We start from the raw sequence: 27420 nt of genomic DNA, 5'->3' as shown, positions 1-27420 counted from the left end.
GACTCCTTCACCCTCAGGGGCGTTTGTAAAGCGCCAAACGTTAAAAGATTTCCGTTCCTTTCCATGTCGTGAGGGGGGGGGCGGGAAGGAGAAATGGGGGCAGAGACATGAATTCGACCCTTCACGGAGAGGCGGAGGGACGTCAAGAGGGCTCTTCTTTCCCCCCCCCCCCCGCCAACCCCGTGAGGTAAAAAAAAAAATATTCATTTTTATTTTTAATTTTATTCCCCTGTGGTCCGTGTTTTAGGCGGGAGGCGGCGGGACGAGGGAGGGGCTGCCCCCTCCCCTCTCGGCCGGGGGGGGGAAGGTTTGATTGACGGCGGCGGCCGTTAGAGGCGGGCCGTCGTTGCCGCCGTCCGTTGGGCCCGGGCGTGTGCGGCGGGGGGGGGGGAGTCCGTGGTCGTCGTCCTCCCCGTTCCCTCGGCTATGGAGGAGGCGCTGCTCTCGGCGGCGGCGGCGCCCATCAACCCCAACAACTTCCCGGCCAAGCTGTGGCGGCTGGTGAACAGCCCGCGCTTCCGCTCCATCCGCTGGGACGCCCGCGGGGAAGGGCTGCTGGTCGACCAGCCCCTTTTCGAGGCCGAGCTCCTCGGGGCGGCGGCGGCGGGAGGAGGAGGAGGAGGCGGAGGGGGGCCCGGCGGCGATGGGGCCGGAGGAGGAGGGACCACCACCCCCGGGGCCTCCGCTGCCGCCGCCGCCTCGCCGGAGCTCTTCAAGACCACCAACTTCACCAGCTTCATCCGGCAGCTCAACCTCTACGGCTTCCGGAAGGTGGTGCTGGGCCCGCCCGCCGGAGGAGGTGGTGGTGGAGGTGGTGGGGCGGCCTCCTCTTCCTCCTCCTCCTCGGGGTCCTCAGGCGGCGTCGGGGCCGGGGGCGGCCCGGTGCACCACTTCCACAGCCCCCACTTCCGCCGCGACCGGCCGGAGCTGCTGGTGCACCTGAAGCGCCTGACCAGCGCCAACAAGGCCAAGCTGGCCGCCGGCCTGGAGGTGACCAGCCGGCCGCCCAACCGCTTCCAGCGCCTCCTCTCCGCCTCCGCCTCGTCCCTGCAAGGCCCCGGCGGAGGAGGAGGAGGAGCAGGAGAGGCCGCCCTCCTGGCCCAGCACCCCGGAGGCACCCTCAGCCCCGGCAACGCCACCACCGGCGGAGGCGGCAGCAGCAACCACCATCACCACCACCCGCAGCATCATCATCATCACAACAGCAACAACCTGGCAGGGCACGCCAAGAGCAACGACGCCAAGCCTGGTGAGAGGGAGGAGGAGGAGGAGGAAGGAGGCCTTCCAACGGGCAGCTGGACCCATCATCGCCCTCCTCCTGGCCATGTGCAGAGGGCCCTCCTTCCCAGCACCCACCCCAGTCTCCAGAAAGTGTCTGCAGAAGCACCCCCCTCTCGCAGGGCACACAACCCCCCCTTTCCATTGCAGCTCCCCTCGCTCCCAGCCCGCCGGGGCAGATGGGGTCTGTAGTCCAGCCACCCCTGGAGGGCTCCTGGCCATGCTCAGAGGGAGCCCAAAGGCCTCCAGATGGTGCTCGGACTACGGCTCCCATCGCTCCTGGAAAAGTCTGGTGGGACTTGGAGTGTGGCCCTAGGACGTGCACAGAAGCCAGCCACGGCTCTCTCCAGAGTCTCTTGGACTATTGCACCCATCGCTCTCGGCCACTGGCGGATCTGGAAGGAGGTGGGAGTCTGGCAACATCTGGAATGCTCCCTCCTCTGCCCAGAAGCCCCCCCCCCCGGCAGGGGAGCCTGTGGCTGCTCCAAATGTTCTTGGTCTACCAACTCCCATCCTTCCTGACCAAAAAAAAAAAAAAAAAAGCTGTGTTGATTCCTAGGGGGCAAAATCAAAGGTAGAGGAGGGGGATACCTTCATGAGGACCAACATGGTATATATCCTGGAGAACCTGGCTGGTGGCACAGCGGGCAAATCTGTACTTGATCCAGTTCCAAGGAACAGTTCCCATCTCTGGATTTGGGATTTTGCTCCATTCCTAAGCAGCAGTAGTGGTGCCTGAAGCTCATGAGGCAGGAGTCCAAGAGCATCTGGAGAGCCCAAAATTTCTCTTCCCCCCCCCACCTCTTAAAAAAAAAAAACCAGCGGGAGTCCCCAGAGCAGCTCCCTTCTATCTGATGCTCTGCCTGCTATGCTGGCCTTCAGCTGTCTTTGGGGGATTCTGGGAAATGTAGGCCAACAGACCTGGAGGGTAGCCGATTGAGGAGGCAGCGCCTGTTACCAGTTGGAGAAAGCACATAGTATGGGGCTTTCAGCTGCTGGCTAGAGACCCGGGGAGGATCCTGGTTCAAAAATGTTCAGCAGCCTCCCTCACAGATCCAAAGCATACAATCAGGGATGCATGCGCTGTGTGTGGAGTGAGTTGCGGTCACTCAATAGAGGCACTTGCTCTCGTTATAAACACACCCTCTTCCACGGCTGAAGGTCTGGTGGTTGGATAACGTCCCCTCGCCCGATGGCACGTGGGCGCCTTTTGAGGGCTTGTGGAGAAAGTTGAAAGCACTCTGGTCTCTTGTGTAGACATAACATTCACACCCACACACTTCCCAGTTCGCTGGCTTGCTTTTAAAATTAGGTCCCACTGGGATCCTAAATAACCTCATTTTTCCGTGGTATTGTTTTCAAGACTGGCACTCCTGTCATTTCTCACATCCCCCAAACGTGTGACCTAATGTTTATTTACTTAGGAGCACTTACGAACCAATGAGCTGCCAAAAATTTCAGGGGAGGTGTAACAAGAATAAAAGATAGAAAACACTAAACAGACTATGAAACATATATAATATACAAAATGAACTGAACCACATTTATCTGTATTTACGTAAACACAACCTTTGTTCCAAACGTACCCCAACTAAGTACCACCCTCTGGATCTGTTAACACGAAAGCATCTCACATGTTTACCCCTTTCGTACATAAACAGCTGTTGAAAGGAAGGTGTGAGGGACTCAATTTGCATCTTTATATTTAGATGCCTCTCCTGACAGTTCTTGTGTCTGTGATACATTAGTTCCCCAAAAAGCCCCACTCCACCAGTGCAGTCCTTTGAAATACTGCTTAATGTAAATTTCCCAAATGCCAACTGTGTACATCCCAACCAAGCCTGGATTTAATAGTCTTAGAACTCCAAGTCTATGTCTTCGTTTAAAGCAGTGGTTCCCCAATCTTGGGCCTCCAGATGTTCTTGGACTACAACTCCCAGAAGCTTTCACCACCAACTCTGCTGAGCAGGATTTCTGGGAATTTAAGTCCAAGAACATCTAGATGTCCAAGGTTGGGGACCACTGGAAAGGATCTTGGCACCTGTATTAGAGTAGTGATTTTTCACAAGATGGGCAGTATAAAAAGCAAATAAAGGATTTGTAAAGAATCCATACTCAAAATCAGAACAAGAATGTCCCGGGCTCTATAAAGAGAAATTTGTAATTTTCTGTACTGATATGCCCACAGATGTAATACCGACACCACCTTATTTTAACGAACTATGGAGGGGGGGTTATGTCACAACATACCACAGCATCTTATGCTGCCTCTTTCTCCTAGCTTTGATAGATGCAAGGTTGTTGTTTCTAAGAAACCGCCTGCCACTGGCGAGGCGCGTCAGTAGCCCAATGAACAAGCAGCTGTTGATAACAAATTGAACCACTGTTCACCCAGGCCCCAGTTCTGCTCTTCCTCCTCTAGTTAACCGCTCACTGTCTTAAAAATAAAAACCAGTAATTATGGTTACACGTGAGGCTCTTCCCCCTCCATTCTCCCATACATGGCAGGGGAAACGTCTGACTGCACAGGATTTGGCATCAAGAGCAGGGCGTACTCTTAAGATTTAGCCCAGGGTTAAGAGGCTAAACGGAAACACCAGAGACCGCAAAGAGTCTGGTGGGCTTGTAAAGCCCCATAAATGTATAGCCCTGATGTATGGCCTATAGTTTGCTTTAGCTCGTGTTATAAAAAAAATGGTTAGCCTGAGACCTAACAGAATTGAGGCTTTGTCCCTCTCCTATTACACCCCTCCTGCTGTGGGTCTTGCCCACTTCTCTAGAGCAGTTTTTCCGCAGTGCATCTCAGGGGCACTGAATAGGGGGAAATTTCATTTGTTGAGAGGTGGCAGCAAGACCTAATGCCAGATGCAAGGGAGGGGGATCAGGAGACAGGTATTTCGTGGTCTCGTGTGCTCCCAGATGGGTGGGGCCCCTGTGAGAGACAGGAGGCTGGACTAGATGGGCCCTTGGCCTGATCCAGCAGGGCTCTTCATAGGATCTTATGCTCAAATAGAAACTCATTGTTGCATCTCGGACTTACGTTGTTTTGACTTATATACTGCCCCATAGCACGTCAAGCACCCTCTAGGCAGCTTACAACATAACCAAACAATGCTTTGCCCCCAGCAAGCTGGGTACTCATTTTACATATATCTGAAACAATATGTACGCCATTCTCTCACCGTATTGGGAGACGTGAAATGGGAACCCATCAGATTTCTTTTCCATTGATAATCTTGAGGCATTTAGGAGTGATTTTGTGACATTACTAGCGTAACACTCCTCCTTTAGGTTTGATAACTTACCAGGTCTTTCTTTTCTCCTCCCCCCTGCCTCCCATACAGCGCCACTGACCTTAGGACAGTTTCACCGGTCTTTCCGACGAGACACTTTATCTCCATATTCCTACCTGTCGCCCTCGTCTCACAGCCAAAATAGCTTCCCGCTGAAAGGTTCAGATCGGACTCCTCTTCCGCCCAGAACATGGCAGAACTCCCTCGGGATGCTCCCGGGGCAGGTGGAGGCGTCGGCTTTTTCAGACAAAGGGGTCCCGTTCCCTGTGCTCCAGAGGTTTCCGACGGAGGTCACTTACACCCTGCAGCCCAGCGCGACGTCAGTGCATATTCAACAAGGGCCGCCGGCCATGGCCACCTCCTCCCAGAAATACACCAGTTATGCAGCGTCAATGCCATACTCCCAGGCTTACTACCCAACAGGTAACACGGTCTGCTACATTACTTAATGTCAGAAAATGATGGGCAAGAGGTAGACAGAGATCAGCTGGCAGAACACTAGAGAATAGGTCTGCCAGGTTGACACTGCAAGCAACAGTCCCATAACCTGTTAGAATCTGTTAGCAGCTCAGGGCTCTTCCAGAGGGAACATCTGTTTCCCCATAAAGTACCTGACTTCTCACTGCCATTTTTTCTCACCTTCCAAACACTAATGCTCATCTTCTCACGTTCAGTAGCAAAAGCTGGGACTTTCTGTCCCCTCCTGAAAGCCTGATCTATTTTTCTGACTCCTCAGGAGAGCAGAGTTCAGAACTCTGAAGCTTCCTTTCATTTCTGTGGTTACAGTTTCCCAGGTAGAAGCTTTCAGTGTGCAACAAAGTGGAGTGGGACCTCACCCTTCCCCTCACCCCCCCCCCCACAAGATTCTAAAAAAGAGGCCCTGACAAGCGATGGTTTCATGTTTTTAAAAAGGATTTCTGTGTTTTGTTGGAAGAGAAACAGTTTTCTGAGAGGTTACCTCGGGAAAGACAATGAGGACGGGGAATCCCAGTAAGGGGGAAAACTGGGTGGGGAAGGAGAGGAGAGAAACTGGCCTCGTGTGTGAAAGCCTTCTGGAAGTAGATTTATATTTATCTCCTGTGGGTATTGTGGCTGATGGCTAGGAAGCGGCTCTGCTCATTTGCACTTTGCCACACAAAAAGTGTGTCACAGCATCCACGTTGGCTCTTCTTGGCACAGTGCTATGGGTCCATGTTAGCTCCCCAATACATGGCATTGCATCCGATAGAATACAGTAGCAAGCATAGAAATAGAATTAACTATTTTAGATTGGTAAGATTTCGTGATTCCGGCCTCCAGATGTTTCATCTCAAAGACCTCCCACATGCTTCTAATCAGAAGGATATTTGTATATGTTTTTTTTTAATGTCACCTGCACCATGGATGCAGCAAGGCCCCTTGGCTCCTGTTGGACTTTATACTACAAAGACATGTAGTATATCAGTTCATGCGTGTTACAGATTGAGCAGGAATTCAGGGTGGGCCTGCCACATGTACCCATTCATTCATAAAAGCCAAAGCAACACAGAGGCTTTGCTTTGGCCAAGAACCACACCTGGCAAAGCCATGCTTTCTTACCAGAGTCGTAGGCCAGGTGAATCTAGAGGTGGAGGTCAGTTCAAAGCCCATCCGGGCAGAGCTGGTCATGCTCAGAACCTGTGAACGAAAGCAATTACAGCATATATTATAATGACCGAAGAGCTGAAACACACCTATTTTTTTGGAATGTAAAAAAAGCATACAGACCTCCTCAGCATTTTTGCTTCTAGTATTTGAGAAGTTCCTCCATGCTCTTCTGCAGATTAGCTTCCTAAATATCTGACAAGCACGTAATATCTTGTTTCATGTGACTGGATCTAGTAGCTCGCCTTCTCGCCTAGGCTTCTTTTTTGTCAAAGGAGGAAGAACCAAAAATCCCTTTACCTCAGATGTTAAAGAAGAGGGAGACAGTATTATGTCAGAAACCGATTAAGTAGAGGTTCTTGGATGTGACTTTGTTTTCAGTGTGCTGCCATTATCTTGTAGAATATGGACTGAAAACATTTCTAGGCTGGAGGAAAAGCTTTTGCTGAGCTACATATCAGGATGTATTTTTAGATTTTTGCCACAAGAGAACACAGACCAAAATCAGAAGAATTGTGCAGAGCAGAACGAGGTCTTTGATCTATGCGACGAGGATTGCTATGAACAATTTGATTCATAAATACAGGATTTCAAGACCATACTTTGCAATTGTTTGGGTAGAGAAGCAAAAAGTGTCTGCTTAACAAAGAAAAATATTGCTTACACTAGAAGGACGTGAACAGAGACTCAGTCTAAACAACGTCTAACTCAACCAAAGAGCAGGTTTTGCCTTCTGCCTGTATAGTTTGTCCAGTGTCCACTTATGGTTCACTATTTAAGAACTTGGTGGGGGGCAAAAAGAGATGCCATACAGTGGTGCCTCGCTTAACGCTTGCCCCGCATTACGATGAAACCACTTTACGATGATCTTCTTGCGATCGCAAAATGATGGTCTAAATGGGGCAATTTTGCTTAGCGATGATCGGTTCCCTGCTTCGGAAACCGATTTTTGCTTTACGATGATCAAAAACAGCTGATCGTCGGGTTTTCAAAATGGCCACCGGGTGCTTAAAATGGCCCCTTGCTGTGCTTAGGGACGGATTCCTCGCTATACAGGCAGGGGAAATGGCCACCGTATGGAGGATCTTCGCTGGACGTAGAGTTTTTACCCCATTGGAATGCATTGAACGGGTTTCAGTGCGTTTCAATGGGTTTTTTAATTTCACTTTACGATGTTTTCGCTTAACGATGATTTTCCTGGAACGGATTATCATTGTTAAGCGAGGCACCGCTGTAGAGCAGAAAGCACATTAGTATTGGAAATGCATGATTAAAGCACACTTCCATGTTGGAGGATTCAAACATCAAAGGAGTCCTGTATGAATTCCAGTTACACAACAAAGCTAGCTAGTTTTCAAATTATGTGAGCTGAGAAAAGTTCCTACTGCGTACTGAGATGCTGTCAGAGGCTAAGGAATGCATTCTTCTTATGATGGGCTATCTGTAAGGTTTGTTTTTTGGCCGATACAGTCGGCGGCCCCCTTCCATCTGGGCATCCAGGGCTTGGATGGTCTATAAAGGATTTGATCCACGCCAGGCTGCTCCAGGACAGAGCTCCTTTCTCCGTTCTGTTTTCCTTGGAATACAGACCAGTGTCCTGCGGCAACAGAGAACTGCCGGCTTTCTGTTTTCTAGAATGAGATCTTTCTCAGCAATCCATTGAGGGCAATAGAGCTTGTACAACGGGCTCTGATCCACTGAGGAGCAAAGAGTGTCTTTCTGGAGGCAGGGCTTGCCAAGTTGACGGGGGGGGGGCAGGCTGCTACATTTAGGAAGAAGAAGATGATGATGATCCTAGGCCATGACTTATAAAAATAATAAGAATAAAACCACACAAACCACCCATCATCTGCATGCCAGTATCACACCATCAGTGGTAAATCAGAACCAGTAAATGATGACAGACCCTGAAGTATGGGGCAGTTGCTGGGTCTTCCAGAGGCACCCAAACAAGACTGTTTTTTTTTTTAAAGAGGTAGCCGTGTTAGACTGTGCTAGCATATCAGGCAAAAACAGAAGAAAAAATTAAAAGTGACAAGGCCTACACATGGTGGCACCTTAAAAACCAGGCAAAGGAGGCTGGTACCAGTACGAGCCCGGATGTTGTGGAAAGGCATTCTTCTTCTTTTTCTGGGACACCCCAGCAAGGAAGTTTTGGTCTTGTGCCTTTCCTACAATGCACTGTCCCCAGAAGTGGCAGACAGAAAGGGACACCTCTCCCAGGCAGACCCTAATAATGTGTCAGGATCTTGACTCAGGGACGGAGGGCTCACTCCCTCAAATGTTGATGCCCCCAAACTGTTGAAGGCTTCAAATGCAAGTTGAACCCCGTGAATGCAACCTAAAAGCAAACGGACAGCCGGCGGTACAGCAGCCTCATTCGTAGGGTTTCTAGATGATGTTTCTAGATTTCTCGATAGCAACCGGGCTGCTGCTTTGTGCTCGAGCCTGAAAATGAGTTTAAAGGAGTCTGGATCAAATCCTTTCTCCGAGAACATCTGAAGCAGCCCGGAGAGGCCCGTCGCCATTTCCCCAGCCTTCTAATTGCAGCAGTTTGTCACCGAGTGGAAAAATACAGCTTTCCCAAGCCACCTCGCTCCACAGCTGCAAAAATAAATTCACCGTGAAATACAGTTGTGTGATTGCTACGCACCTTTTGAAACATGCCTTTTATGGCACCGGCAACCAACCGCCCAGATCCCTGCCCATTGCTACGTGAATGTCTGAAAAGGCCTCGTTTACTTTCATGCACAAAGCCGGATTCTTTGTAACTTACAACAGACACGAAAAACAAAGCGAAAGAGAAGTTTATTTATAAATCCCGACCAAAGCTTTACAAAAAGCAGGACTGTGTATACTTGTGATGGACGTGTGGGTGGGTTTGTTTTTTAAAAAATGAAATGAATAGCAAACATCAACAAGGCTAGCTTCTCTGTCATTTTCCCAATTGTGATGTATTTGCTTTTTATTTAGGCTTCTGCAGGCAGTGCAATCTGCTTCCAATATGATGGTACCTCCTCACTCTCTCACTTTTTGGGGGGGGGGGAAGAAGACTGCTCCCACTCCATGAATAGTGAATAGAATATTGTATTATTGGTTGAATATTATGTTAATGAGCACTAGGGATTAAATACATAACCCAAAAGGGTGTGTTTCTCCCCCCCCCCCCCTGTATTTGGGAAGACCTCATACTTTAAAACACCCGCTCGCTCTTTTTTTCCAGCTGTATTACAGTGTTGTTCTCCACCTACTCATATGGATCCCTTGAGCGGCTGTGGCAGCCCAGCAGCCTCCACCTATACGCACTGCGGTTATTTTCAGGTAAGTCTGTGTGATAGGGTTCATTAAAGATCTGAAGCAGTTCCTCCTTTTCAGCGGGAAATGATGACTGAGTCTCTTTTTGAATGTTAACAGATTTATTCAGTTTAACCTTAGGTGAGTCTACAACAACTTCTGTGGGTTCAAAACAACTAAGATCTGGTAACAGTCCAAATGGTGAGGGCGATAACTCTGTCCGGAAATTGACAGGATTCATGGAGGGGCTGGCCCAAAACGTTCCTGATCGGTGGGCTTCCTCAGCGGAGCACTCCGGACTGTGCCTATTGTCCCACAATAAGGGTGTCTGGCCCAATCTCCCTCTGGTGGTGGGTGGTTGAAGGAAGGGTCCTGCCAAATCACCTTAAGCGACCTTGTCCCCGCGGAAAGACCACGACCCTCCATTCTAGAATTCCTGCCGATGTCCCTTTAGACTTGTCCGGGTCAGGTAGCAACCCTCCTACCTTCAAATTAGGGAAGTACTCCAACAACCTGCACATTCTATCATATTCGTATTCTCCTCCCCCCCCCCATTTTTTTCCCTTCCCTTCTTTTTCTCCCTCCTTGTTACACTGATCTGTCTCCTCCCACTTTGTTCCCCTTTATCCTCCTCCCACACGGGCAAAATTAATTCCTCCTCCTCTTCTCCCTCTCTCACTAGACAGATTTCAATCTTCTCTCCTTTCCCCTTTGATTCCCTTCTTTTCCCTTCCTCCCCATTCAACTCCTCTCTTTCTGTTGTCTTCCTTCTACATCTCTCTCTCCCGCTCAGACGTCTCTAGCTGAGGGGACGGCGCGCTCTGTTCTTTCTCCTTTGGGCCTACCGCTCCTTCACAGTCTGCAAGGCGATGTACTGGCCAGGATCCAGGGTGCCACTTGAGACACGCCCAGGGCAATATAGGACTTGTGTTCCTTTGAAAAGCAAACCCTCCTGACATGCCGATTATGACACTCCCCTCTCTGTTCCAAACGCCGCGTGGGAGAGGCACCGTGTGCCCGCTCAGTCGTGCAAAGCATGCCGGACACAATCCTGGGCTCTTGGCCCATATGTCAAGGCACCCACTTCGTTTCCAGGGAGTTCCTTCAACCGCATACCAGCGCATTAAAAGTTACTTAAACTTGCAAAGTTAGAGAATAACGGGAAAGACTTGTCTTTTCCTGTCTGGTTGTTGTAGAACGAAATGCACCTTCAAAGATTCTGGAAGCAGTTTCTTTTTCGCAAGAAGCGCTGAACTCATTTGGAACGTTAAGCCATTTCTATTTTTGAGTAATGGCTTTGTGTCAGACTCTTTGGTTCCAAAGCAATGTAAGTCGCTCATACATGAAGGGATTTCTCTGTTTATAAGCTTTCTGAAAAATAAACCCTGATGTAAGCCCTGCCTGAATGGAACCTTCACGAGAGCTGTGCCAATATTAAGTGCAATGAGTACCAACATGTGGAACCCCTATTTTATTTTATTTTTTTAAATATCTAGCGGATAGCAGTGGGAGGAGGGCGCTGTTCTTAATTCTGTGAAGTTGTTAATGAACTGTATTCACTCCCCATAATTTTTAAAAATGGGAAACAAAATACATTAATGTGCTGTTGGTATACATGTAATAATTACTGCTTTTCTCAAAACCTTTACTCATCATCTCCTAGTATTTAATTTACCAATACACAGAACTTGAAAACAGTGGGTTGACCCTAGAGAATACCCATTGAATCATTGGGATTTACTTAAGGGTGGACCATTCAGCAGTGGGTTCAGTAGATTTCAATTGGACTTCAGTGGGTTTTGGCCCTGTTCTCTCTGTAAATTAAAAACTAGGCACTGTTGAGAAAGGTAAGGCCATAGAACTTCATAGCATACATGTATATGGCTTTGAAAAAACTGTTGTGTTCATGGTATCAAAGGTAAAATATAAATATATAGATACAATAGGACCTCCATATTTGTGGGATCAGTTTCTACCGTTTCACTTATCCGTGGTCTGAAAACTGTTAAAAATATTAAAAGAAAAAGGCAGAAATACATATTTGCATTATGTAGTTACCAGAGGGAGCTGTGTATTGTGTTCACTATTATCTGTGGGTTTTCAGCATCTGTGGAAGAGCTTGGAACTGATCCTGTGAATATGGAGGTCCTGCTGTACAGATATATAGAGAAAGTGATACACGGTAGATTAGATAGAGAGAGAGTTTGATTGATTGATTTGTGTTTGTGGAGAGAGAGGGCGAGAGAGAAAGGGTGTAAGACCTGAACTGTCTCCTTCATGGTAGTGAATCGTGTTCCTGACTGAGCCAGAGAGAGAGAGAGAGAGAGAGAGAAAGACTTGACTAGAGAGGTGTATAGGGGGGATCATGCAGGCATCTGTCCCATTCTTTCATCTACTGCAGGGATGGTGTGACTCACTCCTTTTGCTGGTGACCAGGCACTGTTGTCCCAGTGTGAGTCCTTTAAATTTCCCCCACCAATGCACCAAACAAGGGGACAAATGCCTGTCTGGACGTTCTTTGAATCATGTCGCTAGATCTTGGAATCCTGAGCTAAGTCATCATCCTAACAACGATACAAGGAGACATATGTTCCTCCTCTGGTCTTTGCCTTACAGAACCCAGCAATGCAGTCTTCCTACCCAGTGGAATTTTTGCCTTCCAACTGGCCCTGCAGCGCCTCTGATGAAACCAAGAAGACCGAAGTCAACTTGGAGGCTGTCTTCCAGATTGTTGACGAGATGCACTCCTCCCCCAAGCTGGAAATGGTCAAAGTGGAGCCAGTGGAGAGCCAGGGTCCAGCCTCCCAGTCAAACCGAGGCCAGCAGTTGCTGGTGAACGCGGGCCACAGCGACGCCCCTTCTTCAGGACAAGACAGCCACCTGGAGCCCCTGACCCCCGTGGGCTCAGAGATCACCTCTTTCGTGGTCGAATCCGACCAAGCAATCTCTTGCTCCTTGCCGCAGTCCCCCGAGTTCATCTACACGATCCACACGGCGGAACCGGTGGAGAGCGCAGCGGCCCAAATGGTGCCTCTCCCTGTCGCCTCCCAGCCGCCACCAGGAAAGCTGAAGGAGCAGCTGAACCTGCCTTCGGCCCAGGCTTCCGTGGTCTTTGTCCAGGAGGGACTTCCATTCGGGCAGGCCCAGCAGGTAGGGAGCAATTGCAGCACCTCACTTGATTGATTGATTGATTGATTGATTGATTGATTGATTGATTGATTGATTGATTGATTGATTGATTGATTGATTGATTCCCCGCCTATCTGAACTACTCGTCCACTCTAGGCGAACTTTAGCCTCCGTCCACCTCAGGGTTCTTCTGTGGTCAGCCCAGGTTTCAGCTAGGATCCAAATAGCTAACTCTGTAATTGTAAATGATTTTGAAATTAAAGGTTTCATAATGCTCATCATTTTGAGCCAGCACAAATTTAGGTCACCACAAACTTAACATTCTGATCATGGTATGCTGAGCAGCTTAAAGCGGACAACCCGTGTGGTATATACGGTTTCAGATTAGGATCGAGGAGGTCTCCACTCCAAATCCCGTAAAGACCTCAGACCGAACTACTTCACAGTGTGGAAAGGGCAGGGAGGAAAAATTGTTTGTGCCCCTTGAATCCTTTAAAGGAAAGGTAGTTTATCAATATAGTAATATATAATAAAAAGATGCATTATGGAGGGAGGCTTCAAGGAGGCCAGGGGAAATATTGTTTTACGTTTAATTTTATATAGCTATTTTATATGTAGAGACTGGGTTTTCTTCATGTGTTCTTCTATTAGATTATTATTGTTGTAGCTTCGTGATGTGTTCACGTTACGATTTTGTAAGCCACCCGAAGTAGTGGCCTGGCCACTAGATGGGTGGAATGAATGAATGAATGAATAAATGAATGAATGAATGAATGAATGAATGAATGAATGAATGAATGAATGAATGAACGAACAAATAAACAAACCATAGGTTTTGTTGAAACCAAAACTGTCTGCCACATCAGAATGACTCTTGCTTTGTCAGGGCATCAAGTGTCAGGCGAACCCACCCGAGGCCGTTGTATCTTCAGAGCAAATAGGTTTCTTCATTTCGGAGGTGGGTCCTCTCGGCAAATGTGCCAAGGATTCGGTTTCATCTGCCCAAACCAAATGCCGAGAAAGAAGAAGTAATTCACAGAAGGGCAAATCCCCTGGTAAGGACAGCAGAGCACTGCTGTGTTTATTTATAGGTGCCTAATTATTCATTTAACGTATAAAGGGACTGAATAATCAGTATTCATTAATTAACTGGACACACTAGTAAGTCTGACAATATAGGATGTGGCTTTCCTCTTTTCCATCTGTCATTTGGAGCTGTTTTCTTCAATGAGGCACCAGTGCTTACAATCCCAACCCCAGTTTGAAAAGGAGGTTGTAAAGCTGGTTTGGGATACGATGGCTTCCAGCTGACCCTGATATCTGGGAGTCAAAGCCCTGGAAGAGATTGGGAGGGATCCTTTCAGATGTAGCCCAATCTATTGTCCTGCACTGGATCTGTAACGCAGGACGCAGCTATACAGAGCTGCTGAGGGCTCACTCTTTTTCTTTTGGGGATCTCCAGACGTGGAGTCAGAGGGTGGGGAAGGCCAGATGCTTAGGAATCAAAACTAGAACAAGAAGCCTTTTCTGTGTCTTAAGACATAGCTGTACCTTCATATACCCATCAAGGCTCTTTCCACTGAAATGCCCTTTCTGTTCTTCCTAGATCTACATCTGCTAGTGGATGTGGCTTGCAAGCAAGAGCACTTTCCAAAAGAAGAAGAATTAAGGGAGTGAGAACGCGGTGGAAAGTGTGCGCAAAGGCCGATCCCCAGCCAGCCGGGGAACAGCAGTGCCGTTTACTCTTTGGGGGACATTTCTGTTGTTAGTAACCGACTCTTTCCGTCTCTGCTTATTTTTCTTTCCCATGTACATAGTCCCATGGTTGTTTTCACTCCAGCCTTTTTAGTAGGTTTAGATTATTTTACAGGTTAGTTTCATCTGATGTCAGAGCTTGCTTGCCCAAAGTACTTAGAAGTGTGTGTGTGTGGGGGGGGGAGACATGGCCTCTTGATCACAAAAGTAAGTTTAACTCCCTCGGGGAGTTTTCCCAACAGGAGGTTTCTTGTTTTGCACTGGAATGTCTCCACCGGTTAAGCAGAATCCCCCACCCACTCACCCCCCCTACATGTGTGCACATTCCATTTTTTGGGAGCATTTAAAAGAGGAAGGTTTTTCATAAAAACAAACAAAGGCATTGGGAAGTGATGAAGATCCCAGGTCCAAACGGGTGATCAGTTCAGAGGAGGACACCTTGAGGAAACTATTTTAGGTAAGAACGCTGAGAGTTTTATTCTTCCTTATGTTTGCATCTTTTTACTGGCAAGTCCTGACCCACCTATGAGAAAAGCAGCTGAATAGTTTACGTTAATGGAGCATTCTTCTGTTTTAATAATTTCCTCATTCTATAGAGGCACTTTAAGACAAAGGTTAAGGTATCTGTTATTTTTCTATATTCCTTAGCTTGCAAAGCTATTTTAACTAGTTCTAGATAATTGTATTTATTGACAATAGATTTTTAACGAGCCCCGTCTATGCACTCATATATTTATTTATTTATGTTGTAAAGCTATATATTGCACTAGAATATGTGTGAATGGTACAGCGCACTGAGAATGTGCTTCAAGCACCTTGGCTCAGATTTTTAGAGCCTGCTTTCTGCAGATGTGAAAAGTGTAGAAAGGAATCGTTGGGAAAGCAGATCTGTTATCCCACTTGTATATCCTCCATTCGGAGCTCAGTTATATTCACGATCTCCCAGTAGGCCCTGTGAATGGCAGGATGAACCAAAGTCTGATGAGCAAACTCTGCCAGAACCTCATATGTAGCAAAGCTCTCTGACCAGTAGTGTCGGATCCTTTCCTTTAGAAATGCCATAGCCTGGGTCACCAGATATTCTGTATATTTTGAGATGACCCCCTCCTCCAGTCAGTGTTGGTTTGTTTTTTTTTTGCCCCATTGGTCTGCTTATCAATCCCGTATTAACCTTTGACATGAGCGACCCAGTGGAGAAGGAAGTGCTAGCACAACAGAGACATTTCGTCACAGAGTCTCTCTGATGCCGAATGTGGTTGATAACAGGTGCGCTCATACGTTGTCCCGACCCAAAGCAGCTTAGGAAGAAAAGTTCGACAGCTGACTAACTAACGCTGATCCATATTAGTCTTGCCGATGAGGCTCATTCTTTGTCATTCTGTAGCACAAATATCTGTTAACAGTCCTTTCTGAATAATCAATAAAGTAAGAACTTTCATGTGGGCCTGGACTTTTAAGACTTGGTAATGGTTGCATTTATGATCTTTCCATCTTTGTCAAGACTGTTTTATTATTATTATTATTTTTAAAAGAAGGCCAAGGAGCTGGTTCTCTTGCCATATTCACAGGCACAATGTTTTAAAACTTCAGTATTTATAAGATGGCCGAAGGTATTTCCGCTATCAGAAGAAATCTATATAGTACTATATGAAAGTTGCCAACTCTCGGGGTAGAAGAGCCTTCTCAGTTTTAGCTCAAATGTGTTTAGTCCAATACCAATAAAGCATCTGCATGAAGTGGGCCTCCTGTTTTGCTAGATTGGTAGGAGAAATGCCCAGGTAAACAACGTGGCTTTCGCTTGACTAGTGAATTAAGAGCCATTCATGTGTAATGCGCACTAAAATGAAAAACGGCCTTACGTTTCAATGCGTTTTGACATTATTCTTTATGGTATTTAAATTTTAAAGCAAGAATTAAAAACAACAACCAGAAACTCCATTTCATCATATACAGAATCTTGTACTTCTTCATGGTCTCCATGAATCGCATATATAGGTAATGTAGCGTATGTGTGTGAAGCCTGAAAACATCCTAGAGTTTAAAAAAACACAGCTCCATTCCATCATATACAAGAATCTTTCAGTTTTCATTACAACGAAAGTAATTGGAAGTGCGTTCTAAAGTTCATGAAGGCAAAGAAAGAATGCCCATGCAAACAACAATTGAAAACAGTTAATTCTTTTATTTCAGCTTAAGTGGCTTCTTTTTTTCCCCCTATTGAATGTCATGTCCTCCAACGTTGCATTTTGTCCTGGGGTTCTGTACATTCTGGCGTGTCCAACTTTCTAGTAACAGGAATGCTGTTCCCAGGCGGAGAACACGGCATCCTAATTTACAACTTCAACTTCAGTCTGCCTTTGAAGTCGCCCCGTGTGATGCCAGTGGAGAATAATGAATGGATTCCAGGTCTCTGACATCAGCGTGACCTGAAATCTTCCTTGCAGGAGCGCCTGGAGAAAACAACCTTCCAATTGAGCCAGAGCTTCAAGGAAAGCGACGGGCCAGCGGTCCTTCCAAGTGGAGAATCAATCTTTGTTCCACCACCAGCCCCACCGTGGCTTTCCAAGGCTGGCCCCCTTCCTCGTTGCCTTTTAAAGTGGATTTGGGGGGAATCCACATCGGTAGGAGAAGATGCCCCCCAAGCACATCCTTATCGTGGCACTTCCAGAGCTCTCCATTCCCACCTTTCGCCCTGCTGGCCACCACGGCTTGGAACACTGGCCTTGCCAAGGGCGCGCACGCCCAGGATGTCAGAAGTTAGCAAAAGCTGAATGCAGTTTAGTGGTGGATCAGGAGAGGGAGTTGAGGAGCTCCGAGAACCAGATGGAGGGGGTGGGGTTCTTGCCTTTGGCTGCTCCACCCTCACTTTATGTCAGCAGGTAGAAAGTGCTTGCAATCCCAGGGGAGGGAAGCACAGAGCAGAGAACAGAAGGAGCTCCAGCCACACTGGGTTTTTTTTTCTTTTTTCCTTTCCACTTTCAAGGAGCTGATCCAGGAGTGCTTTTTTTCGGGGGGGAAAAGAAGCTCTCCCACGGCCTCTGCAGACCTGCCCAAGCTCCAGCTCCTCCCAGCCAGTCCCTGGTGTGCCAGAAGGGTCGCCGGCTCCTTTAAGGCAGGCTTCCGAGGTTGGCTGCTGGATATTGGCTGTTTGGAGTCACTTCTGCCCTTCTCGCTGCCTAGACTTGCTCCTTTTGCCTGCTGGAAGAAGGGGAGCCTCGGCGCAGCTGCTCCGCCTCAAGAGGAGTTTTCAGCAGGGCTCCTGGATTGGGAGGAAGCGTTTGAAGCTCACTTTTGGGAAGTCTGCTTTCAGCCATGCCTCGCCCACGAGCGTTCAGCCCTGGAGTCAATTTTTCCTCTTGATCCAGACTGTGGAATTTCACATTTACCTGTATAGAGTCTTGCTGGAAGTCTCTCTCTCCTCCCTCCCCCCCCCCAACCGCCTCCCAGCACCTTCCCCCACCTTGAGATCTGTAGGTAAGATCCAGCACACATTTTGATTGGTTGCTCAAGTATTTTTTCTCCTGGGATTTGTAGTAAAGTTTCCAGCTGTTATTTATTCCCCTGTGGATTCTTCAACACAGGCTGGTCGCTACTTTGGAAATACTTTTTCTTTTCTTGATCAAACAAACTCTTTCTCCGACAAGTGCCTCTGATTTGCCCACAGTGGCAAAGGTTTCTCGTGGAGCCGATTTCTTTTTATTGTGTAAGATGCCTTCACTTCTTTTTTCAGCAACTGGTGTCTAAAAGCGGATATATTAATTCCGAAGCTTGCACAGGAATGGAATAAAAAACGCAGGTGTCTCATCTGCAGTTGTTTTTCCTGTTTGGGGCCTTTTTGACTTCCAAGAGGTTAAAAAGCATCGGAGAATATATATATTCCTTCAATGAATTTTGGAAGCTACACACTACCCATGGGACGTCGTGTGTAGTGAAAATGGCACATCCGTGGAAGATTCCTACGTAGAAAATGTATTTTAATATTCACAACCAGATGGGTGGAAAGTTGGTACAGCAAGCCAACAGAGGTGAATTTAAAAAAAGCAGCAACTGATGTAAAGATCTGAGTTCATTGGAAAAAATGGTGTATTCTTCTAGTTCCTAAATGGAAGCCTCTCCATGGTGGCCACAGCATTTCAACATGTGATGCGGATCGCCAAGAAAGACGCAACGCATTTGCAGGAGAACAGAACAATATAAAGGAAAGGCCGCTCGGTGGTCAAAATCAACAGGGGCTACGGCAACCATTCAATGCCAAGCCGTTCTTCGCCTTCTTTGCCATCCAAGGATATAAAAGCAGAACAGGATTGGAGACGTACAGACGGTCTTCCATGGGGAACTGTTTCTCTCAGACCAGCTCCAACGTTCTTCCTCGAAGGACCCAAGCAGTCTCCACAACCTACGCTGTTCATGACCCCTTGGTTTTGCTTACCATGTCAGGATTTATCTGGAGGAGACGGAGAAGGAGGACCTGATCCCCTGCAAAGCTCCAAGCCTGGATCCTCGTGGCACGACAGCACCTCAACAAGGAGCGGGAACTAAAGGAGACCAGAAGGAAGGGACGCCAAGCAACGCTTCTCAGCAAGGCTCACGCCGTCCCTCTGGCTCTTGTGTCCTCCACCTTCTTGTTGCCTGAGGTTGGAACCTGCTGAGGGGCCGAGGAGACATTGCTGAGCAGTATGTGTGGCCGGAGCGCGCTGCCGCAGCTGGGAGCATGAGTGCTGGCCCCCGGCTACAGCTGGCAGTCCTCTGGCCTTGGCTGCTCCTGGCTACGCTGCAGATCCGGCTCGGCTACTCGGGACTGGCGCTGGCGGCGGCCATGGCCGCCGAGCGGTCCTCGGCCCAGAAGGCCATCATCCGGGTGATCCCGTTCAAACTGGAGCCCCTCACCCTGGAAGGAGTCTTTGCGAGCGTTGCCGAGGTCATGCCGGCTGAAGGGAAGCTCCTGCAGGTAAGAGGGCTTTCGTTTGCTGCCGGTGGTTCCATCCAGCACAGAGGCATCCCCTCGCTAGGGGATCCAGGAACCTTTTAGGTTGGCTAAAGGAAACAGCAGTCTCTCTGATCTGTCTTTGTAAGACTCGATATGCAGGGGCTGAATATCTGAGGCACTCCCGGTGGCTCTTCTTTGACCCTTCTCACCATCCCGACATTTCCTCTCCCCTTGTTATCTTTCATCCCTTAACAATCCCTTCTCAGCCTTTGTGATCTTGGCCCTCGCCCACCCCAAAAAGCCACGTTCTGACGTGATGGTCAGGGGTCACATCTAAGCAGGAGTCATCCCCCCCCCCAATGGCTCAGAAACATCTGCTTTAGATCTTCCCCTCTGGCTCACCGGAGACAGAGGTGCTTCCAGGAGCATCTCCTCGCCGGCTCAGCCAAGAGTCAAGGGGGAGGTCCCGCACTCTGTGGCGTCCTGCAACGGTTCCGTCTGTTGCGCTGAACCGCAGCCGCTGGCCTGGCGTCGTGTGCCATCTTGCCTCACAACCCGTGAGTCACCTCGCCGAGAGACCTCGCATGACTCAAGTTCATTGTTCCCCGGCGGAGGGGCACAAAGCCCGGCCGATGCCGCATGTCCCCAGATCCCGCTGAGAAGCCCTGGGGAAGTCGGGAACTGCTAGCAAGCAGCTGTGTTTGTACTGTAGTTGTGTGGGATTCGAGTGGTGTTTGGGGCCTGTTGTGTTGCACCGGTTTGGTTTGGAAGCTGCTTTGGCAGCGGTGGCGGCAGGGGAATGTTTTGTGGGAGATTGTCTCACCAGGGGTTCAAGAAGGACCATGTTGCTCCATGGGTCAAGGGTTCTTGGTCTTGGGAATTTCAAGCCTAGGAAGAAAGGCCCTGCCTTCTTTTGGGTCCCCTATGAAAGTTTTATTTTAACAATGGGGCCAACAAACATATGCAGTGCACTTTACGGGTCTTATCCTTAAGGATAAGCGGGTGGCCCACCTGGCCATCTTGAGAAAGGTCACAGGTTAAATCCCCAGCAGTCTCTAGCTGAAAAGCCAGCACAGCCCAGAAATACCCATGCTGGAGGTACAGAGAGCTGGCGGCCGGCAGGGGCAAAAGACGTACATACATGCAAGCGGAACGGACTATCCATCTGGCTAAGCCTAGGAGAGCTTTGCAGGGTTCTTTACTCTTTGGAGAAAGGGCCACATGGCTGAGCGGCAGAACACACACTTTGATGGCCTTCTTTAGGGAATCGGGCTGAGATTTTTGGAGAGCTTCCACCCTGTCACCGTTGACACGCTTGGCCTACATGGGAATCGTCAAAACCAAGCCTATAGGGAGTATATGTGTTACGACCATTCTGGAGTAGAACTGCTGTGGTAATTGAAATAAAACACTGGAGTTCGTTTTTTGTCAATTTTTGCCATTCCAGAGCAAGAAAAATGACAGGGAGGGAGGGAGGAAAAAAGGAAAGACCTCATTCCATTTATCTTTAATGATGATCAATATTATTAATATTCATTTGCTTTGATTTATCTCTCACATTTCTCCCAGTTAGGGACTGAAAGCAACATCCATAGCATTTCTATCATGATCTGTTCAAGATGCCCAGAGAGTGATGTGTGTAGGCCGGGTACTAAGGACTCACTGTGACAAGAGTAGACCTGTTGAATCACGGAGATTTACATACATGTTGATTTGCCTTTGAGTCAACTCGTCTACCTATTGGGACTTGCAATTTGCTTGGTGCCTCAGTGAGTCTTCTGTTTTAGCCTTCGGAGATCCCTGCAAGGGTTCAAGGTTAAACAGAGAGAGGGAGGGTGTGTGTGCCTTGCCCCCAAGTCACCTTTTCTCGTGAATACCTCAAACGAAAATAGAGACAGAAGAATTGTTGCAGCTCGGAGACTAACAGATGAAATTGCAGGGTGAGCTGCCATGGATAATGGTCCACTTCCTCAGAGACGCATGGAGGGTAACAGGGAAGCCATAGCTTTATATATACCAAGAGCAAGATGGAAGGATGGGAAAAGGAGGATGACGGTTACAACCTTGGTAATGAGGTTTCACAAGGATAGTCCCATCATGAACACCAAGGAATGATCAGTCAAGGTGGTGGTTTCGTTGACGTGACCCATCAGATTTTTTGTTTTGTTTTGTTTTTGTTTTTTTGTTTTGTTTTTTTTGGGAAATGGTGCTGAGGTTATTGTTCCGCCAGAGAGAAGAATGTTTTGATCATAGCATCTCCAAGACGGTGGGCGAATCCAGGGTGTTCTTTCTTTCTTTGCACCAAAAACTCCGCTGTACAATCAATGCAGATATCAAATAACTTTCACCCAACATCAGGCAACGTCTAGAGACCATTTGAGGCAGCCAGCTTCAGGTCTTCCATGCCTCAGGTTGAGGGGGCACCGAGTATACACTCCTAGGGGTGTGGCCTTGCCTCTTCTTCTCCGCCCTCGCAAAGGGCTGTGCGGGTGGAAGACACACATCTTCTGAGGTTGATGTCAGTTCTGCCAGGTCCAGCCTGTAACCTACGAAGTGACTTCCCCGTGTGGCCAGTTGGCTCAGCTTTCCTGGGCTTCCATCCATTGTCAAAGGTGGATAAATCTTTCTTTCTTCCCTTGTTTGAGTCCTGGCAACCTCTGTTGTTTGAGATTTGCAGATGTTATTGAAAAAAATAATAATCTTGATTTCAATCTGGATGGTTCAGATGGTAGCCAAAGAGTGGAGGCGCATTTGATGCCTAGATGCATTGAGTCTTTCACTGCTAGCTGTGAAACCTTGCTCCGTATGCCTCTGGGAGCAGTGCCTGCTATGTAGCTGATTTTATCAACCAGGGTTGGCTTCAGGCATCCAGTGATGATTTTAACAGCTTTCATTGAGTGCTGTGTCTTACCTGTTTGCATGGTCTGAACTGTACCGCACCAGGCCAGCAGATCCTACTCCGGAGTAGCAGAGGGCCAAGGCTGGATGTATTTCCCGATGTTTCTGGTTGTGTGCCCCAACTGGTTCCTGAGAGCTTTAGAAGAATATCGTTCCTTCCCTAGACATTTTGCTTCCTCTTTTGGCTGTGTTTCGTATAGGTCAGCGTACAATCCAAAGTAACACTTAGGTTTTTGGAGGTAACACAGTGATCTAGCTGGGAATACCCTTCCAGGTAACCTGAAGGTTTTTGAGATAAACTTTGAGTGACCAAAGAACTGGCACTTTAGCAAGACCGAGGCACAATCATCTGTAGCAATAACAACAGATGCCAGTTTAACAGGATGTGTGCTTGCTGCCAAAGAAGAGAAATAGGTGCACTTTGGTCTCCTTGAGAGAGAGAACAGATTATAAATCAAGGAGAAATGCTGGCAGGCATCAAAGCTTTGAGAGCTTCCAAACCCTTCATGGTGGAGAAACCGATAACAGGCAATTCCACCACAATGCATTACATAAACAAAGAGAACCAAACCCATTTGGTGGCTCTCTTGCTCTTGGCAACTTACCTGTAGGAATGATGTACTGAGAAAGACATGCTTACGTTTTTTCCAGCAAGGACAATCAGACTGCAGGGTCCTTTAGCAGGAATCAGGTGCAGATTCACGAAGGGGAGCTGTCAGACAAAATTTGCAAACCTGTAACACTGACGTGGGGGTTGCCACCGACAGTTCCTTTTGCTACCCCCAAAAAATGAAACCCAGCTCTTGGACAGAGAAGGGAGAAATCTGCACAAATTTTGCCAGGACACCATGATGCCTTCCCCCCCCCTTTCTTTCCCTTAATTTGCTGGACCGTTGTGAAAATCACACCGGAGGGCACTGGTGCAATCCTTCAAATCCCTCATTGCACCCAACAGCTGTAGTTCGCGGCCCTGCTTCGAATGGCTACGGACAGTGCCCCAATGGACAAGTCTGTGACCGAGACATGGAAATCTGAAAACTGACAGCATGGAAAATTCTCCCTCATTTGCAAGGGTTCTTAGGGAGTCTAGAAGGAAATCCACTGCGGATTGTTTTGACTGAGAAACGAATCAGTGTGAACCAATGATTCGTGCCCACTTCTACTACAAGTGAAGCAATTTGAGTTTGCACAATTTATTAATGAGCCATGTTTCCCCACAACACTGCGCTGTGCTCTTTCCTTTTTATTGAGCCTCCAAGAGAAAGCTCTTTCGCAAACTTCCATGCGAGTTGATTCATCTCTTCTTGTGTCGGACCAACCAGAAGGTGCTAACTCTTCAACACTTTTTACAAGTGCCACAGTAAAAGGATTTAGGTTGAATATGGTTGAACAATATCTATCCAGACTTAACTATTGACACCTCAGTGGTCCTTTGTCAGTGGTTTCGACCCTATTGGCAAAACCTTCATTTCAACCCATAGCTTCGTCCCAGAATCATAGACTCATTGAGTTTGGAAGGGGCCTATAAGGTGATCAAGTCCTATCCCCTGCTCCTTGCTTGCAAACCTTCATTTCTGATAGCCACAACTTTGGCCATGTGTCCACATGAGCTTATTGAGACCAAATTTACTCGCAGTTATCCAAAGATAAGGCGACTTTGTTCACAGACATGTCTTTTCTTACCTAAGGTGTTGTTGAGTTTTCCTGTGAATCGAACATTAGTATTACCCAAATTTTTCCCAGCTCCTGTGTCCACCTTGGAAAAGATACTTTATTTATTTTAAATATATTTACCCCATCTTTCTCCTTCAGAGAATCCAAGGCAGCTTACATCAATTAAAGGCAGTATTTTAAAAGCTAATAACAGTGAGTATACAAATATATACTCACTGTTATTATTACCTTGGGTCCTCTGATTTAAGCAAGTATTATATTTAAAACGGCCAATAAAATCAATACTAAAAACACATTTAAAAACAGCAAAGCACAACGGTCCATTTAAGGTCTGGCTCTTTTTCGGGTGTGTGTTTGTGTTATCCTCTGGAGGATCACCAACCAGGCTTGGTGGAAACTCCGTTTGTGATTCCAGCTCCTTTTGAGACAGGAGAGGATGATGGCAGGGGCTTCCCTTTGAATTGTCAGATGCAAATGCAGATTACAGGTAGCACTGGGGTTGTACTGGTTTGGCTGTTGTTTATAAACGTATCTTATAAAAAATTATAATATTGGGATGCCAAAAAGCTACACTTGCTTCATCCTATTGCCATTGGGCTAGACGAGGAGGCAGCGACAAAAGGTTTTATCAATAACACAAGTTGCTTCCGCTCAGATTGGTCGTTTTTAGGGCTTTTGCAGTGCTGCTGAAATACTGCTCTGAGCTCTGCAAATCAGCCTCCAAACCACCCATGATGCCATACAGAGGGAAACGGTCCTACAATCTAGTGATCCCGAACTGAGTGGCTTGCAAGACCACCTCTGGATCTGTCTGTATGTTGCAGGGTGGGGGTGAGTGGGGTTTGTTTGGGACAAAGGAGTGTCTCATGCTTTCAGGCGTCCTCTTTATCCTGCATTGATTTTGAACTCCAAGTAGTTTATCCTCAAATCAGCAGCAAGAGAGATAGGATCTCAACTGCTTCTGCACTTCCTTACCTTTATCCATCATCAGCTCCTTCCTTCCTTCCTTCCCTCCTTCCTTCCTTCCTTCCTTCCTTCCTTCCTTCCTTCCTTCCTTCCTTCCTTCCTTCCTTCCTTCCTTCTTTCCTTCCTTCCTTCCATCCATCCATCCATCCATCCATCCATCCATCCATCCATCCATCCATCCATCCATCCATCCATCCATCCATCCATCCATCCATCCATACATACATACATACATACATACATACATACATACATACATCATCAGCTCCTTCCTTCCTTCTACCCATCATCAGCTCCTTCCGTCCTTCCTTCCTTTCTTCCTTCCTTCATCAGCTCCTTTCTTCCTTCCTTCCTTGACCACCAAGTGGCCTTGCATCCAAAAACAACCGCCCCCCCAAAACCTAAGGCTACTCAGAACATTAAAGGCCCAGCACTGAAAAAAAGCACTATAAGATGCAATATGAAAACATGATGAGTGAGATAAGTGACCATATTAAAATGCAACTAAATCAAATACAGTTTCCAAAGCACAGCCATTCCTGGAGTTTAAAAACACCATATTTGCCCCTGAAAAGCCCTTTCTTCTGCAAAAATAATTTTTAAAGTAAAGGTAGGTGAATTATATTAAAACATGACCTAACAGTAATAATATTAATGGATCATTAACATGGGAATTCCAGGGGAAGCCAGAGTTCAAGATAAAGAATTAGAAAAATCAACAAAATACAGAGTTCTGGCCATTGAAACATCTCGCTTGTGGATGAAACACACTTCAGTGGTCCCCTTAGTCATCGGGGCTTTGGGAACAACATCAGGAAATTTCACACAGTATTACAAGCGGTTGCAGATCTCAGAAATAACACCATCAGAGCTACAAAAATGGGAATATTAGGAACAGCCTACATACTGTGCCGATATTTAAAACTTGTACCTGTTAAATAATACAGTACCAGTCAATTTTTTAATAATTCTGATTGACTGTGCCTGGTATTTTTGAATAATAATAAACTTTAAAACCATTTTTAAAAAAATTATTTGCAGGAAAAGGGAAAAAAAAGAAAGCTCCTTTCTTCACAGCTTGTTCAGTTACTGGAGAGCAAAAAGATTTTTCCCAGCCAGTGGAAAGCAAAAGTGCTGCTCCTTGGCTGGGCCTTTGAGCAGGCTTACAGCAGCACCACTAGGAGTAACAGGCATCATGATAAGAGCAGTAACAATAACAGCAATAAGAAAAAAAAAGTCGATCTTTGAAATGTTTAAGGAAACTTGCAGTAATAGACCGTAGGGGAGCTATCCTAGCGATCCTGAAATAAATTTCAAAAATAAAACCCAGACAAAATAGCCACGTGCTGAGATAGTGGCCAGCAAAAAAGAGAATACCAATGATCCAACAGGAATAGAAGTCTTTACAGCCATTCCCTGCCACCAAATTTTTGTGTACCTGCACTACACAGGGGTAGGGGCTTGAGCCCATTTTAACGGGCACAGAGCCTCCAACCTGTGGAATCCTGGGATATGTAGTTTGGTGGGAAGAACAGAGCATTCTCTGATGGGGAGTCAGCTTTCCAACTGCTGAGTTTGGGAAGGGTGGAGGAGGAAGGATTGAATGCGGACCCAAAGGGAGATGGTTAGATGGGGAAGGGGCTAGATGGGTGAGGTGGGGAGAGTGAACTTTCATGGCGTTGAGGATCAGCTGAGACGTTAAGGCAAAATGCATATTTCCTCTTCTTACAACATTATCCTTCCAGGCACGCCGATCTTCCCCGTGCTGCATGGCTAATCTGCCAAACGCAAAGGGAGACAGTCTCTGGTTGGGATAAAGAAGCAGCCTTTTTCCTGAGGGACGGGCTTGACCCTTAAACACCTTAAATCTGCACCAGGCCTAGGAAGCTTAGGGCATTCGGAGGAGACGAAAAACCCACCTCCTCCCCCTTTTAAGAAATGCCAATCTCTGTGCTATTATTTACAGCCATGCCAGAAGTTGGGTATTTTGCAGGAATTTCAAGACCCCATCTGAGACGCAATTAAAGTGCCCTTGAAAAGTAACTTTCTAAAGGAGCTACACATGGCTCCGTACACCATAATCACTTAGGCGTTAATTACATTGCACCTAAAATATCAATTTAATTAATTTATTTAAAGTATCTTTAATCCCTCCTTTCTCCTTGCAAAGGACCCAAGGCAGCTTACATCATGAAAAAGACAATACCCTGTAGATAAAAGCTAAAAACCAGTAAGTGTACAATTATTTAAAAAGAATTAAACAAATACTGTATTACATTAACATTGTAAATAAAATCAATACAAAAAGCACATTTAAAAGCAACAAGGCACAACAATCCATTCATATAATCCTGTAGTTACTAGTTATGTTCCTTGTCATCTCAAAAGTAACTAGTTACAGATAACAACGTTGTGGTTTTTTTTCTCTCTCTCTCTCTCTTTCCCACTTTCTCACTGTCTTTTTTGAACACACTTCAGCAGTCTAGGTTGTATTCCATTGTGGAGCATTTTGATATGGGTATCAAACATGATTAGGTGCTTGGCATGGTGTAGTGAATAGAGCGATGGACTAAAACTCTGGAG

General features: G+C 47.0%; 2 protein-coding genes across 2 annotated transcripts in view; both read left to right on the top strand.

The window, feature by feature from the left end:
* The first annotated feature begins 267 nt into the window (after positions 1–267).
* Positions 268–15090, top strand: HSF5 (heat shock transcription factor 5). The gene is made up of 6 exons (XM_078379402.1): positions 268–1249; positions 4623–4994; positions 9418–9515; positions 12105–12638; positions 13504–13672; positions 14224–15090. Exons 1-6 carry the CDS (start codon positions 427–429, stop codon positions 14292–14294), a joined length of 2067 nt encoding a protein of 688 aa, XP_078235528.1. The 5' UTR covers positions 268–426; the 3' UTR covers positions 14295–15090.
* The window catches only part of RNF43 (ring finger protein 43), a 40396-nt gene continuing 27283 nt past the window's right edge, over positions 14308–27420 (top strand). Inside the window, exon 1 of the mRNA XM_072978365.2 lies at positions 14308–19320. Coding sequence (XP_072834466.2) covers positions 19084–19320 — 237 coding nt within the window. The 5' untranslated portion in view covers positions 14308–19083. The remainder of the gene's footprint in view (positions 19321–27420) is intronic.

The sequence above is a fragment of the Pogona vitticeps genome, chromosome 7 (assembly GCF_051106095.1).
Source record: "Pogona vitticeps strain Pit_001003342236 chromosome 7, PviZW2.1, whole genome shotgun sequence".
Taxonomy (NCBI): domain Eukaryota; kingdom Metazoa; phylum Chordata; class Lepidosauria; order Squamata; family Agamidae; genus Pogona; species Pogona vitticeps.
The sequence above is the reverse complement of the archived record's forward strand: the minus strand, read 5'-3'. Positions and strand labels throughout refer to the sequence as shown.

Bases quoted from the DNA above. Each gene is read 5' to 3' on its own strand.
- HSF5 (XM_078379402.1), top strand. From the start codon at position 427: ATGGAGGAGGCGCTGCTCTCGGCGGCGGCGGCGCCCATCAACCCCAAC. The intron at 9,516-12,104 runs GTAAGTCTGTGT...TTTGCCTTACAG, and splicing joins CGCACTGCGGTTATTTTCAG to AACCCAGCAATGCAGTCTTC. The intron at 13,673-14,223 runs GTAAGGACAGCA...TGTTCTTCCTAG, and splicing joins ACAGAAGGGCAAATCCCCTG to ATCTACATCTGCTAGTGGAT.